Raw genomic sequence first — 15,868 nt, forward strand, 5'->3', positions numbered from 1 at the left:
GGGCCAGGGAAGAGACAGGGGAGTGAGGGCTACAGCCACATTGTCAGGTCCAGCGCCAGCGAGGCAGTCTGTCCCCCATCCCTGGGACCAAAGTACAGAGAAAATCTGAAGGGAGATATTTAAGAACGTACATAATTAAAAAACAAACAAACAAACAAACAAAAAACCATGTGCGCACACGCATGCACACCTGCATGTGCATCAGGGTTTTTTTTTAAAGCCTTGAACTCATCATCTCCAGACTTGGTTAAAAATGTTTTTTAAATTGAGCTAAATTACTCACTCTAGCAGCACCACCTCAAGTAACCAGAACCTACAAGTGCTGGGGTTTTAGAGTTCTGCATTCGCTCTCAGCCTTTAGGGAGGAAGGGGGGAGGTGCTACAGAGCTGGAGGATCTCACAGCCAGGCAGGAGCATCGCCAGGAGCCCGACCGCAGCTACGCCACTGGGGAGTCCTGAGCTCAGATGCCCACAGGCACCAGACAGAAAGACTGACGTTTAGAAAATCTTGGGGCCTGGGGCACCTGGGGAGCTCAGTGGCTGAGCTCAGGGCCATTGGCCTAGGGCATGACCCCGGGGTCCTGGGATCATTCCCGCATTGGGCTCCCCACAGGGAGCCTGCTTCTCCCTCTGCCTGTCTCTGCCGCTCTCTGGGTTTCTCATGAATAAATAAATACAGTCTTTAAGAAAAGAAAGAAAGAAAGAAAATCTTGGGGTACTGGAGCCTCGGGGAGGGGCAGGGACCATGAGAACAGAAGAGTGAAGCCCTAACACTTCTAAATATTAGCTCAAAACAAGAAACAAAAAACTGCCCCAGAGACCAAGTAAAAGGAGTCTCAGGGCTAGAGTCTAGCCTGGTTTTTAATGAAATCTTAGAGATTCTCAGGATCACTTAGTGACACGATTCACAAATGTTCGAGTGCAGGTGAGCGCTTGGAGTGGACTCGTTAAAATGCAGATTCTGATTCGAGTCAGGTCAGGGCCTGAGACTCTGCATGTCTAACAAGCTCCCAGGTGAGGTCGCTGCTACTGGCTCCCAACCACGCTCCACCTGCCGAGGATCAGGTTCATCTTTACACCTAGAACCTGTCTCGGACTGCTCCATCCCTGGCCAACGATGTTGCCGGTTCTGCTTGGAGACCTCCAGGGACTGGACGCTCACTACCTCAAGCAGCCCTCTAGTTGGTTGCGGCTAACTTTCCAGGGTCTGAAGCCATGGGGAAGGGCACCCCGAGTCAGCCGTGCCAAGGCTCAGGCTCTGGAACATCAGTTCCACAAAAGAAACTTCAGCTGGACGGGCAGGGTGGGGGCAGGCAGGGATTGTTAATGCGTGCTGGAAAGATCTAAGTAGAGGGGATGCTCAGCGATACCCAGTTAAGCAGGGGATGTTCTGGTTAGCAGAGTTTTGGAGCAGCCAATTTGCCTTCCTTTCCCCCAAGCCTTGAAGCCAGCTTTTCTCTGCACTTGAGCAAGTCACGATGGGAGCAGTGTCTGACAGGCGGGGACAGACGACACTAGAAGCTAGACAGAGGCTCATCCTTAGGCCATGTGACAGCCCTGCGCTGGAAGGGTCTCCTCCACTGCCTCTGGGGTTGGGGCCAATCCCAGACACCCCATCCCTGGGGTCTTGGGAGGCACTGGACAGTGCAAAATCCCCACCCCAACCTCTCGTGATGGGCTCAGAGACCCTGGGGCTGGAGGCCCCGAGCCCAGTGCCCCATATCCCCAGGCCAACTCTGCTGAAGCAGCTGTCAGAGCAGGGGAGCATGGAAACCACACAGGCCACTCCTCAGTTCGCCCTGGAGGGGGATCCCAAGCACAGAGAGTGCACGAGACTTTTCCCAAAGGTCACACAGCAGATTTGCAGCCAGCACCTGTAAAGGCCTGGAATCCTTTGAGGCAGAGCTGGCTAGAAGCCACTGGTGTCGGCCAGACTTTTGGTCACCTATAGCAGCAACTTTCAGGAAGAGGACCTTCCAGTACCCTGAGAGAGAGAAGAGTGTCTCAGAGGGAAATCGTGGAAAGGGGTCATGGAGGTTCCCCTAGGAAGGAGAGGGTCATGGATCAAAGTTTCTTCTAGGAAGGTAGAGACCTCTAGAGACAGCATTCATCTTGTCCTCTGATGAATGGTGCTCCCTAGAGTTCTTGCAGTCTGTGCAGCCTGGCAAGGAGGCCTGGTTAACACAGGGTAGGGGTGGCCGGAGGAGAGGTCTTGGGTCACGTTTACAGGGGTTCTCAAGTCTAGATTCCTGGACCACTCCAGACCTACTGAGCCAGAATCCCTGCAGCTGGTACCTCACTGGGTTTAGGAAAATCCCTGGGTTTAGGAACGAGCCTAGGCTCACTCCTCAGACAGGGATAGGGACATCAACTTGGGTGGGAAGTTCAGCAGGTAGGGCTAGGCCCTAAGGCTGGGGAAGAGGTGCCTGTTGCCCAGAAAGCATCTCCCATTGATGGGGAGCCATTCCCCCAACTCTGGAGTTCGAGGGGGGACAGGCAGCGGGCCTTGTGAGCAGAGGGGCAGCACCTGCTCCAGCTGGGCCTCACTTTCCAGAGAACTGGCCCGGCCTTGCCTTCTCCAGCTTCCAGCGCCGATCGAGAGGGATCTCCTGCAGACTGATGCCATGGTTGCTGGCGCTGCGGGAGAGAGGGTGGTGGCTTCAGAGATGGAGAGTGGGGAGGGGGAGAGGAGAGGGGCGGGGCAGGAGCGGGGGAGGGCAGGGTCAGGCACCCAGCTGGAGCCCGGGAGAAGGCTGGCACCTCACCCCGGTTGCAGGTCGGGCGGTTTGGGGATGGGTTTGTTGAAGCCGCGTCTGCCCACCAGCCAGTACGTGTCTTCGGCGCCCTTGCCCTGGGGGAACACGGGGAGGGGAGCACTTAGGCTGCCTGCCAGGGTGCAGGCGGGCGGATCTCCAGGGACCCCGAGGTCCTTCGCGCGTCCCCCCCCCCCCCACGCCTATAGCCTCACCTTCAGCTCCGTGCGGCCGCGCACCTCCGTCTGGAAGCCCTCATCCAGAGCGTGCAGAATCCGCACGGTGCTCATGTTCACGTGGATTCGGTAAGCTGGAATGACAAGGGAGGAGGATTTCCGAGACTCCCCTCCTGTGTCCCCTGCCCCCGGGGCCATCCCCCCCTTGCTCGGTGAATCCCCCCCAGCCCTCCCAGCCCCACTCCACTCACGCAGCCCCGTGGACTCCATGCGCGAGGCGGTGTTGACCGTGTCCCCAAATAGGCAGTACCGTGGCATGGTGAGGCCCACCACGCCGGCCACGCACGGGCCTGCGGAGACACGCAGGGTTGGTGGCCGTGCAGGCTGCCAGGTGGCACCCAGCACCTCGGGGGTCGCTGGCACCCCATGTTCTCCACCAGCTCCCCAAGGCCACACTCTCAATCACAATGGGGTGCCCTGGATGCGAGGGTGGCTTCAAGACAAGCCCTCTCTGCCCCCCCCAGGGGGTTTATGTCCTGAGACACGTGGAGCGGGGCCCCAGTGGGGGAGATGGGTGCAGAGTCCTCTAGGTACCCGAGTGCAGGCCAATGCGAATGCGCACGGGCACTTCGGGCATGTGACGCATTCGGAAGGAGCCCACGGCGCTGAGGATGTCCAGGGCCATGTTGGCGATCTCTGCGGCGTGTCGCTGCCCGTTCCGCTGTGGCAGCCCCGAGGCCACCATGTAGGCATCCCCGATTGTCTCCACCTGCGGGAAGGGGTAGTGTGGATTCGGTACTGAGCACCCCTCTCCCCCCAAGCAATTGTCCCTGGTCAGGGGTTAGTGCAGAGATCCTGGGGAGGCTTCCGATCCCGGAGGGCTGGACTGGGGTCTGGGGCAAATGAAGGAGGGGGGCCAAAGACTAGGGCAGGTGTGCTGGGGACTGGGGAAGCCAAAGGAGGCCTTGCCCCCTGCACAGCCCACCTTGTAGACGTCGTGGGAGCCAATGATGGCGTCGAAGAGTGTGTAGAGATCGTTGAGCAGATCCACCACCTCGATGGGCTCACTCATGGCTGAGATGGTGGTGAAGCCCACAATGTCACTGAAGTACAGTGTCACCTCCTCAAAATACTCGGGCTCCACCGGCGTCCCCATCTTCAGGGCCTCCGCCACAGAACTAGGGATGGCGGGAGGCAGGGTTACCCCAGACCAGCTGCATTCCAGCTGCCCTCCCCTCGACCCTTGCCCCCCTCCCCACGGGCACGCACGGAGGCAGCATCTGCGTGAGTAGCCTGTCGGTCTTCTGCTTTTCCAGCTCCAGCTCCTCCGTCCGCTCCCGGATCAGGTCCTCCAGGTTACTGGAGTACTGCTCCAGCATCCTCAGCATCGAGTCAATGATGTTGGTTTTCCGACCCTTGTTGATGCTTTTAAACTAGTTGGAGGAGGAAGCTGGTGGGACTTGGGCTGCCCTTGAGAGCGGCTGTATTAGGCCTGAACCTCCCCTTCCCCCATCACTTTTGACTCATCACCTGCCCCCTACTCCGGGGATAATGTTTTCACACATTATCAGGAGGCATATGGGAAATGAGGGTTCCCAGAGGTCTACTGCTCTCAGCTAGTCATTGACAGGGCGCTGGAACCAGCCCAGCCTTTGGACTCCCAGGCCAAAGGTCTTTCTGCCACACTGTGCTAAGCAATTCAAATGTCATTTGAATTGAATTAAAATTTCTCCCACCCAGAACTCAGTCTCCCACTCCAAAGGCCTCCACAGCCCCTGTTCTAGCTCTGCCCCCACCTAATCCCAGTCTTCAGACTACCCCTTGGAGAGCAGAGATCCTGATATCCTGCCTTCCTGAAGCTTCCCCAGGTGGCCAACAGGTGGCCAGCCCAGCCCCTGCCCAGTCCCAGCCCCTGACCTGGTCGAAGATGTGGCCCAAGGAGGGCCGAAGATCAGGGTGCTCTGCCCAACACTGCTTCATCAGCTGAATGCACTCCACAGGTGCCTGGTCCATGGACACGGAGGGCCGGCACAGTGGAGGGGGGCTCCGCACCCTCTCCACCACTTCTGAAGGCATAAGGGGACCGAGAGGAGCCACCTGACTCTGGCCTGATGGCTGAAGCCCAAGATGGGGGGACTCTACTGGGGTTCTTTAAATCAGAGCTCCAGTGGGTGGAGGAGTGCAGTGAGGGAGGGGTTGCTGGAGCCACAAGAGGACCCTGAATCCAGGGGGGCAGGGGGCAGTTAAGAGATGACAGGGGGAGCCTAACATCCATTGCACATAGAAGAGGGAGGGTGAGGGTGATCAAGGAGCTTGCTGACTCTCATAGATGGTAAGTAATATGGATTTGAACCAGACTGGAATGCTCTTCACCCCCTTCCCACAACACTGCTGCGCTGCTGGGGATTTGAAGGAGCAGGTTGGATCCTGGATGAGGACCAAGGCCACCAGTGAAGTCTGGGCGCCTTAGAGCCACCTGTGACCATCCCTATGCTGGCCTCTCCACTGTTCTGACTCCTCAGACCCACATAGGGGTGGCCCAGGCTCAGCTCTGGGCTTCTGGGAAAGAGGCTGGGTCCCGCCAGGCTCTAACGCAGTCTGACTTTCTGTGCGCACGGCCAGGCCCCGGCGGGGGTGGGGGTGGGGGTGTGGCTGCGTACCCTCGGGAGTGAGCTCCAGCATGGCATAGGGGGCGCTGCGACACACGACCTCCTGCATGATGATGCCCAGGCTGAAGACGTCGCCGGGCAGCGTTCCCCGGCGCTCCAGGGCCGGGTCCCGAAGCAGCTCCGGGGCTGTCCATAGCTGGTCTGGGGGCCGGGGGGAGGGGGGGGAAGGGGCGTGGGCATGAGGAGGACCTCGGGGGAGGGGGCGCTGGAGACAGACCCCCATCCTAACCGGAAAGGCCAGGCTCGCACCCACTCACCAACTCCCAGCCTGAGTCTGGCCCCGCTGCCTGCAGCTACCCCCAGGAGGGACTATGGGAAAACCAACACGGGTCTCAGAGAAGGTGAGGGGGGAGGGGGGCTCACAAACAGGCCCTACCCTTTAGACCCAGCCCCTCCGGCACAAGCCCTGCCCCCTCCCCCCCTCCCCTCACAGAGCCCACCCTTCCTCTCCCCAAAGTCACAAGACCTTTTCCGTGGCGGGGCTGTGGAATGGGCGGCGGGCGGCGGGCGGGGGCGGGGGGGGGGCTGGAAATGACGGGAATCCCAGGGGCTTCGCGTCCCCGCGGGAGGCAGCCCGGGAATCTTACCCTCGGCGCTGGGAGGCTCCAGTAACACCCTCTGAGCTTCCATTAGTCGCGCGTGGCCGTGATCCGTGACCTTAAGCACGAACCTCCCGTCCACCACGCAGTTCCGCGACTTCAGGCGCCCGTGGGCCACGCCTCGATGGTGCAGATACCTCATTCCCTGGGGCAGCAGGAGAAGAGGCAGCCTCAGCCCGGTGGTTCCCGGCCCTGTCCTCCCCGCCACCCCCGCACCCCCCTTACCCCGCACCTTGATGAGGTCCAGCAGGAGGGAGGACTTGAACATCCAGTCCAACTTAATGTCCCTTTGGGCGAGGAGGTCGTGGAGGGAGCCCCGGGCGCAGTGCTCTGAGACCACGGCCAGCACGCCTTCCCCCGCGGCCGAGCCACCAGCTCCCCCGCTGCCGAGGAAGAGCCCCAGGTAGAGCACCACGTTCTCATGCCGGAGCTCCCGGAGCTGGGAGGGAGAAAGTGAACGGGCCTTTTCTGCCCTGGAAGCAACGTGGGAAGGAGACCTGTTATGCAGGCCTGTTTCTGGGTGTCCCAGCTGGGAAGATGGCAGAAGAATGACCAATGGAAAGATCCGTGGGGATTTCTTCCACAGATGGCCTCTCTCTGCAGAAGGCACCAGTCGGTCAAAGGCCGGCTGTTCGGTGCGGACTATGGTTTAGTTTCAAGTTAGGGCTGAAAACACAACCTTGCAGGGGAGCCAGGACCCAGGCAGGTTCTGATGGATTAGCTGTAAGACTTTGAACTGCCTGGCTTTAGGGAAAAACACCGCAGGCAGAAGCCCCTGGCACCACGACCCTCCCCCTCCTTGAAGAGAGAACCAGGAAGAGGCCGCACCACCGCTTTCAGAGAACACCAGAGGGGCATCTGGGTGACTCAGTGGTTGAACATCTGCCTTTGGCTCACAATCCTAGGGTTCCACATCAGGCTCCCCACAGGGAGTCTGCTTCTCCTTTTGCCTATGTCTCTGCGTCTCTCTCTGTCTCTCATGAATAAATAAATAAAATCTTAGAAAAAATACACATACACACAAAAAACCCAAAGAACACCAGAAATGGCTGTGCTGGTGACAGCTCAGGGCTGTTTTGCCTGGTCCTGTCACTATGTCAAGTATGTCGGAGACTCCCCACCTACCCAGGTTAGGGAGGCAGGGACTGAGCAGTCAAGCTGTGGCCCCAGAGAAGGACAGGGGCCCTCACAATCTGGGCATGCTAGGAAAACTGGGGTTCATGGGTGATGGCTGTCCTTTCTGGTTTTCCTTTGGTCCAGTAAGACAAGACCTTTCATCTGAGATGCCTGCCATTAAATGGTAATTTAGCTTGTTGACCCTAAGTCATTCTGCAGCCGTGGCCAAAAGCTTCTGTGGAGACATCAGGGAAGGAGGCCAGGTCGAGGCTGCATGATGTAAGGGGAGCTTTAGGGAGAAAGGACTAGAATACAGTCTACAGCCTCCTTGCCAGCTTTCCACCTCACTCAGTTTGCATTAACTAGGCCATTCTGCACAAGTGGCTCAACGAAACTGGAAAGCCCTTATTGTCTCACTCAATAAACATTCATTAGGTCTCTCTAGTCTCTGTTCCAGATACTGTGCTGCGTGCCAAAAATGCAATGATGGGGCAGGGGGAACCCTCACTTAGCTCACAGTCCAATGAGGGAGGCAGATAAGAAATGAACTAGAAGAACACCTGGGTGGCTCAGTTGGTTAAATGGCCAACTCTTGATTTCAGCTCCAGACATGATCTCAGGGTCGTGGGACTGAGCCCCGTGTGGGGCTCCACAATCAGTACAGAGTCTGCTTGAGATTCTCTCCCTCTCCCTCTGCCTCTCCCCTGCTCATGTTGTCTTTCTCTAAATAAATTAATTAATCTTTAAAAAAAAAAAAAAAAAACCATGCAAGGGCAGCTCCGCTGGCTCAGCGGTTTAGTGCCGCCCAGGGCCTGATCCTGGAGACCTGGGATCAAGTCCCACGTCAGGCTCCCTGCATACAGCCTGCTTCTCCCTCTGCCTGTGTCTCTGCCTCTCTTTCTCTCTCTGTGTCTCTCATGAATAAATAAATAAGATCTTAAAAAAAAAAACATGCAAGCACACATTGAACATATCATGACAAGCACACCACAGGAAAGAGCTAGCATATGAGAGAGCGGAATGGGAAATCTGCTTTTGAGAGGAGGGGACACCTCCACTGAGACCTCTTGGTCTCTCCCACATTGGGGTCTACCTCTGTAGGGTAGGGCAAAGAGAGGGCAGGGAGGTTAGGAAATGATGCCCACCCCACACCCCAGCCCAGGCCCACCCTCACCTTGGAGAAGGCCGTCTTGGTTGCTGGGCGGATGGCTATGTGCTGGTCCCCGGGGAATTTCTTCAGCCAAACCCAGTCTCCCTGGAGTAGAGATGGGAGCAGTGAACTCAGTTTCTTAAAACCCCACGAGGCAAGGAGCCCTAGGGCCCCTACATTTGCACTTGCCCACTGCCCCAAAACATATCTTCCCTGTGACACAGAGCATCAGGGGCAAGGGGTCTGAGGTCTGCTGGCCCACTTCACAGCTAGCCAGGAGGGAGGGAGTCCACACTTGCAGGGGTGTCCTCACCACCCCAGATGCACTCACCAACAGCCTTATTAAGCAAGCCATTGCTACCACAAATGTCACTGAAATCACAGCTCTCGGCACCATCTGTTGCCACGAGAGAGCACTGTGCTGGGGAGTCAGGAGTCTGGGCTTTTTATTACAAACTGCAAAGTATAGGCAGCTTCCCTCCAAGCTCTGAGCCTCCCTATCCTTAGCTGTCAGTCGGGCTGGTGGGCTGGTTCACGGGGACACAGCCCCAGCAGTCCCACTGGGCCCCACGCTCAGAAGCGCCTGTGTTTGGTTCACCCATCTGCATTGTCACCCTGGATGAACAAGGAACCCTTCACTTTAATTCTGCCTTAGGCTTTGCGACCTATGTAGCCGCCTCGTCTGCCAGTGAGGGATTTGGACTAGAGGGGAATCCTGGTGGTTAGGTATTGACTCCCTAAAGAGCATTTGGAAATAAATATGAGACATTCTTAATCGGGAACTGTGTTTAGCAGACAGGACAAGAGACGCTATCTATTCCTGAAGGCACAGGGTAGTCCCTTATGGAGGAGTAACAGCTTGCCCCAAATGACAATAGTGCTCCCCTGAGAAGCAGCTGGCAGTGGCCTCTAGGTGACAGGGCGGGAGCCTCTGCGTTTTCTAACACTTGGGAGCTCTAAATGTCCACCGACTCTTTTTTTTTTTTTAAGAATGTTTATAAATTTTTTTAAAAATTTTTATTTATTTATGATAGTCACAGAGAGAGAGAGAGAGGCAGAGACACAGGCAGAGGGAGAAGCAGGCTCCATGCACCGGGAGCCTGATGTGGGATTCGACTCCGGGTCTCCAGGATCGCGCCCTGGGCCAAAGGCAGGAGCCAAACCGCTGCACCACCCAGGGATCCCCTACCGACTCTTGATTAGCTGAGCTCCCTCTGACTCTGTTCACAATATTGCCCACATCCCACCACATTCAGATCAGCTGACCCATAGTTGAGATCCTAATGCCCTTTTATGACTTTCTTTTCTCCCCTCTAAGGCTTGCTGTTCCTGAATCTGAGCTGAACTGGGTGAAATGCTGGATGGGGCTCTTGAGTGGGGGATAACCCCATCTGGAAACTTTCCATCCTGAATAATCCATGCCCTAGAAATGTCCTCTTTGTGACCATGAGGCCACATCCCAGATGCTGCTCTGCCCCAAACTTTCCAGGGAGGCCCGTGTCCTCTGGTAACCTGAAATCTTGGATGACTGAGGGGACAGGGACAGGGGATCCCAACAGGGCAGGGGATGGCTTCAGTGGCCACACCAGGCTGCATGGTCCCAGTACACACACCCCCACCAGTCAGGCCTCCAGCTTCTGAGCCACTGTGATTTGCCTTCAAGGAGCTCTCATCTGGATAAAGGCTAAGGCATAATTTTGGGGCAGGAAGGAATCTCAGATGCTCCCTATTGGGGAACCCGTGACCTCTCCCTAAAGCCCATTCTGGACTCCTATCACCATTTCCTGGAGCCTGCAGGATATGACACAAGTCCAGGAATAGAGCTGGGCCTGGCTAGGAGTAAGACTCACTTCAAAGAGGCCAATGTTGGAGTTATCCAAGGGCTGGCTGGGGACGCTGCGAATGTCTGATGTACTGCGGGCGGCCAGACTCGAGCGACTTCCCTGGACCACCTGGAGGGTAGAGGCCAATCAGTGGAAAGAGTCAAAGTATACTGTGGGGTCAAGTCATAGGTTGAGGTCAGCCTGAGTTCTGGTGGTTACAGAGGGGAAGGGGAAGAAATCTCAATTTAGGAAAGTGATAATGACATTACCTCCTCATAGCACTGCACTTTACAGTTTACAAAGCTAACAAGTAGCTTTTCTTGGAAAAGCTAGAAACTGCCCCAGGAAAGCAGTGGGGACAGGGGCTCTTACTCTCACTGCACACCCCCAGAGCTCAGACCTGAGATGGAATCAGGGCAGGAAGCAGGCCTTCCCAGGTGGGGGCTGGGATGAGGGCTGGCCCAGGCAGGGGAGCAGATATACAGGGAACACTTGGAGACCTGGCTCCCTGCTGTCCCACCTTTCGCGTGCTGCCCCCATGCGGGTGGAGAAAGGTGACATCGTCCAGAGTCAGGATGATCTTGTTGGGGCCAGAGACCATTTGGATGTGAAGTAGCCGATGCCTGGTAGAGGGAAAGGGCATTAGCGAGGAAGCTGGCAGAGGATCATGTTGGTTCAGGGGAGACCAGCTGCCCCCAAACCAAACATCCTCTGGTCTGCCTGCCTTTTGGGGCAGATCCCAATCCTCCCTTTTTCTACTCTTGAGTGGGTCCAGCCTGCTGTCTTTGCTGCACAGATGCAATTCTGGAAGGTGGGGAGCTAAGCTCACCTCCTACTTACCTCACTCCCATACTCACCTCAAATAATGGGCCAGGAACGCCCCAGTCAGCCCCATCCCAACCACCAGGAGGAAGCCGAGAAAGACGAGGCCGGGCTCCACTCCTGCAGAAGCAGTGAGAGGAGGGACACTGAGGATGGTGGCCTGAGGGAGGCACCCTCTCTATGGAGGTTGCAGTCATGTCAGATGGCGGATGCTCTAGGGAAGGTGGATGGGAGCCCAGGACCAGGTCTGGGGAAAGGCCATGGGTTCTGCAAAGGGGAGATGCTAGAAAGGTTCCAAGAGGGCATGGGTGGGGGGAGGGGGAGGTTGGCAAGGGAGAGGTTCTGCACAAGCCAGGGGTGTGAGAAGGCTCTGGAAGGAGTTACGGGATGAGAGTTGACTGTCTTTCACCACTTTGTGGAGGGTCTGCGTTGACTGTGACTGTCCCAGGGCAGGCGTTGGAAAATGGGGCGGGGGTGGCGCTGGGGTGCTTGCCCTCACCTCCGTTGCAGATGACACCTGGCTCGAACCAGCATGAGGGGTCGGACCCAGGTGTTCCTCCCCCTCTAGGGAAATGCACGGGGGTCCCAGCTGAGAGGAGGGAGCCCCGGGTGGGGTCCAGCATGTATGTGGCGAAGAGCCGGTCCCCCGCCGCGTCCGTGTCCAGCAGCACAAACGGTGGCTCCCGGGCTCCTCCCAGGGTCCCACAGAAGCCGGGGACCTGGGCATCCGGGATGTGGTGGGCTACCGCGGCTCCCGACACCCAGCCGCCCCCTGCGGCCGCCCGTGCCCGTGCGACGCCCCCCGCCAGCAGGAGGACCGCGTCGTAGATGGTGCCGAAGAGCGGGGACACCTGCGCCAGGACAGCAGGGACTCAGGGCCCGGGCTCTCCGCCCACCTCCTGGCTTCTCATGGCTCTTTTCAAGCCCTCAAGCCCCGAGGGTATAGACTGTTCACACTTCTGGGGTGCTTCCCTGTGTCCCTCAGTGGAGGCGCCCTCCTCCTCTCTCCCCATTGGCTCGCTCGCTTCCCCTCTCTCCTCATTGGTTCTCTCTCTCTCTCTCCTTCTCCTCCTCCTCCCCATTGGCTCACACTCTCCGCCCCCCATCGGCTTACTCCTCCCCTCCTTCATTGGCTCACTCTCTTCCCCTCTCCTCTCTCTCTCTCTCTCTTTCTCTTTCTCTCATTCTCATTCTCATTCTCTCTCTCTCTCATTCTCTCTCTCTCTCTCTCTGTCCCCCTCTCTCACCATTGGCCCACTCCTCTCTTCCCCTCTCCTCTCTCTCTCTCTCTCTCATTCTCTCTCTCTCTGTCCCCCTCTCTCCCCATTGGCCCACTCCTCTCTTCCCCTCTCCTCTCTCTCTCTCTCTCATTCTCTCTCTCTCTCTCTGTCCCCCTCTCTCCCCATTGGCCCACTCCTCTCTTCCTCTCTCCCCACTGGTGCGCGCTCTCTCTCCTCTCCTCTTCTCTCCCCATTAGCTCCCTCCTCTTCCCTCTTACCCACCGACCTTCCTTTTTCCACTCTCTCACCCCTGGTTATCCCTACTCTCCATCACCTGCAGCTCCTCTCTTCCCTTTCCGATTGGTCGTCCTGCTTATAGTTTTAATATCATTACTTCTCATTCACCTAAAAGCTTCCTTTCCTATCTTTTGGTTGGCTTCCATTTTCTATTTTTCCTTTTCTTTCCCCAAGGCTCTCACCCCATGTCATCAAGCTTATTTTTACCAGTTTCCATCTCTCCCCAGTGCCAGGCACTGTGTAAAGCGATAGGTAAGATAAAGTCCCTGTCCCAAGGAATCTTTCATCTAGTTAGGAAGACAGACAGGGAGGCTGAGATAGTGCAAGGGATGGGGACAGGGGGAGGAGGGAGGAAGAGGAGGAGAAGGCTTCTAGAAGTGACCATCCTTCAGAGGATGAGTCAGAATTATCTGGGGGAGAGGAGGGCCAGGGAAGAGTACACCCAGCAGTACAGAGGCAAAAGAGAAAGGCACATTTAGGAAACACAAAGTTGCTCCGTCTGGCTGAATGTCAGGGAAGGTGGAAGAGAGAGGAAGACCAAGAGACCTGGTAAACTGTGTGAAGACACCTGTTTCCATCCAGGATGAGAGAAGCCCCTGGGAGGCTCTGAACAGGGGTGTGGCAGAGTCAGATTTGCCAGATTTCTGAAGTTTGAACTGATTATTGGGTGGAGAAAGGCCCAGGACAGGTAAGCGTGGAAGCAGAGACTACTGGGGAGATGCTGCTTCAAGATTTTTTTTTTTTTTCTTAAAGATTTAGATCAGAGGTGCTGTGTCCTGAACCAGGACAGTGTTGGGGGAATGGAGAAAGTGGACGGATTCAAATGACTTTTACAAAGTAAAACTGTCAGGACTTGACGTCTGGATGTAGGGGTTGGGGGGAAGGTGAGAAGAATCAAGGATGACTTCCTAGGGATCTCAGAAGGAGCCAGTAGCTGAGAACTGAAGATGCGTTTCACCACTTTCTCCACCCACCCCCCATCCCATCTCACCACGTTCCTGACTCTTGTTCTCCCCTTCTTATTGACTAGTCCCATCCTTCTGCTACTGGCTCCCCCAAATCTTCCAGGAGGAGACTAGGGGTGTTGGTGGGGAATATTTCAACCTGCCTCGATTCACAGCACCTTTGGGGTGGTTAGTTTATTGCCCACTGACATCCAAACTCTCTTCCCTCTTAGTGCTTTCCAGCCCTTTCCCCTTTCTAGGAATGGTATGGAGTCAGACGGTCTGAACGGGGATTCTGGATTCTCAGGGGATCTCAGCTGGTTGTTTGGGTGTAAGCCGTGGATCTAAATGATTATGGAAACTCCTGGTTCCACCTAGGGACCTTTCTGCTCCTCACGAGATGGCAAGGCTGCCAAAAAGCTATGACCACTAGATGAAGCCCCAGAGGAAACCCCTCTAAATGGGGTGTGGAGATTGGATCTGCATCCTTGCTCCTTCCTGTTCTGTATTACAGATCATGTGTGGCCACGGTGCTGGAAGTGGGTTTACTTTGAAGCCGACTGCAGTGTTGAGTTCATAGGGTCTAGTGACCGGAGCTGGGCTGGAGAGGTCTCATCGTCTACACTCTAGAAGCAATCCCAACACACTAACATGGCCCGAGCAAGGTCAAAGCCTCTACTTTACCCAGAAAACGACAGAACAGGAGGGGCTGCTTAGTTGGTCTCTCTCTACTGGTGCAGGGCTCCCAGCTCCCATTGGCTCCATCCTCCTCCCCCCTCTCCGGCATGTCCTCCCCTCTGCCCTCCTCCCTGGTCCCTCTACCTGCTGCAGATCTAGGTCCGAGGGCAGCTCCTGGTGCTCCTGGGCCCTGCGCAGGTTGTCCATCACGCTGCCCCCTGGGGGACAGTGACGCGTCAGGATGAGCACCGCATCGTGGGCCCTCCTCAGCTGTGAGCTGTTGGCGAGCACGGCCAAGGCCTCTGGGCCCGGGGACAAGGCGTAGTGGAGCGTGTCGAAGGGCAGGAAGACCAGGGAGCCATCGGCCAGGCCCAGCTCTTCCGCAGCCTGCAGCAGACAGCGCTGCTCCTCGCCGCCCAGCAGCACCGAGTGCATCACCATGATCACCGCTGCGGACCGTCGGACACTCGGGCTCACCGCCGCGCCCCGCTGCCTGCCTGCGGCGCCCCCCACCCCCACCCCGCGCCCTGCAGGGGAGCCTACCTCTGACTCTGGGCCCGTCCTGGACCCTCCTCAGGGCCTCCCGGGCCCCAGACAGGTCCGAGGGCTCCATGGTGGTCACCAGCGCCACGGGCAGACCCCGGGCCCTGAGCGCCGCCGACAGCGCGCGTCCCGCCTCCACCCACAGGTCCTGGGGCGCGGTGATTAGGGCCACGCGCGCCCAGCGGAAGGCGCGGAGCAGGGCGTACAGAGCATCGGCCGCCGGCGTCCCGGCGGGGGCTGTGGTGCCCCCCGCCCGCGTCCCCGGGCAGCTCCAGGGCACCAGCGCCACCCCCGCCTCCTGGGCTAGTAGCTCAGCCGGCCGGCAGGCTGCGGGGTTCACCGGCCCCACGAGGCCCGAGACGCGGCCCAGCGCGGAGGACACGGCCCCCAGGGAGCCCGGCGTCCGGCATGGCTCGGGCAGCAGCGTCACCTCGAAGCGGGGCCCGTCTTCCAGGGCTGCGTCGCGGTTCAGGCGGGCGGCGGCCAGGCGGGCGGCCAGGTCCGGGCGGGCGCGGGCGAAGATGGGGTCGCAGGCCCAGGGGCCCAGCACCCCGACTGTGAAGACGGCGGAGAGGGCGGAGGGCGGCAGGAGGAGCAGCAGCAGCAGGAGCCGGAGCCGGGGCTGGGGCCAGGGCGGGGCCCCGGGGACGCCGGGCGGGGACCGAGCCCACCGCGCGGGGGCGCAGAGCCGGGGGTCGGGGAGCCCACCCGCCAGGAGGGCGCACGCGCTCATCGCCGGCTTCTGGGAGCAGAAGCGGGGTGCGATGAGCGGCGAGGCCCCCAGAACTCTCTCAGGGCCCTCTCCGCAACCCCCAGCTTCTCAAAGCCCGACTAACCCTGGAGGCCACTTCCATAGCCCCAACTCTGGCTTGGATGACCCTCCGGGGGTGAAGGGCATGGCCTGGAAGCCCACCGCACCCCTCACCCCAAACCCCTGTTTCCCTTGCTTCCTGTTCCCTTCTCGTCTGCCCCTCCTCTCTCCTAGAGCCAACAGGGGTCAGGGGAGACATGCCCACTCCCTCCGTACACCCACTTGGGGCAGAAAGGACCCGGGTCCTGGCCAAGGGGCCTTTGCCAC

At 58.0% G+C, this 15,868-nt stretch overlaps 1 protein-coding gene across 1 annotated transcript; it reads right to left on the reverse strand.

The window, feature by feature from the left end:
• Positions 1 to 825: 825 nt before the first annotated feature.
• On the reverse strand, positions 826 to 15,523 carry GUCY2D (guanylate cyclase 2D, retinal). Its single transcript, XM_072821248.1, has 19 exons — positions 14,791 to 15,523; positions 14,392 to 14,696; positions 11,608 to 11,959; positions 11,144 to 11,228; positions 10,807 to 10,909; positions 10,314 to 10,415; positions 8,488 to 8,568; positions 6,430 to 6,636; positions 6,186 to 6,342; positions 5,590 to 5,739; positions 4,847 to 4,995; positions 4,199 to 4,362; positions 3,915 to 4,107; positions 3,524 to 3,698; positions 3,181 to 3,279; positions 2,969 to 3,063; positions 2,766 to 2,851; positions 2,528 to 2,637; positions 826 to 1,984 (listed from the first exon to the last, which is right to left on the reverse strand). Exons 1-18 carry the CDS (start codon positions 15,521 to 15,523, stop codon positions 2,544 to 2,546), a joined length of 3,330 nt encoding a protein of 1,109 aa, XP_072677349.1. The 3' UTR covers positions 826 to 1,984; positions 2,528 to 2,543.
• Positions 15,524 to 15,868: the final 345 nt, after the last annotated feature.

Source organism: Canis lupus, chromosome 3, assembly GCF_048164855.1.
Source record: "Canis lupus baileyi chromosome 3, mCanLup2.hap1, whole genome shotgun sequence".
NCBI lineage: Eukaryota > Metazoa > Chordata > Mammalia > Carnivora > Canidae > Canis > Canis lupus.

Coding starts and splice junctions, on each gene's coding strand:
- GUCY2D (XM_072821248.1), bottom strand. CDS start 15,523: ATGAGCGCGTGCGCCCTCCTGGCGGGTGGGCTCCCCGACCCCCGGCTC. Junction 6,637..8,487: donor CCAAGACGGCCTTCTCCAAG/GTGAGGGTGGGC, acceptor TCTCCCTCCCAG/CTCCGGGAGCTCCGGCATGA. Junction 2,638..2,765: donor CCGCCCGACCTGCAACCGGG/GTGAGGTGCCAG, acceptor TCTCTCCCGCAG/CGCCAGCAACCATGGCATCA.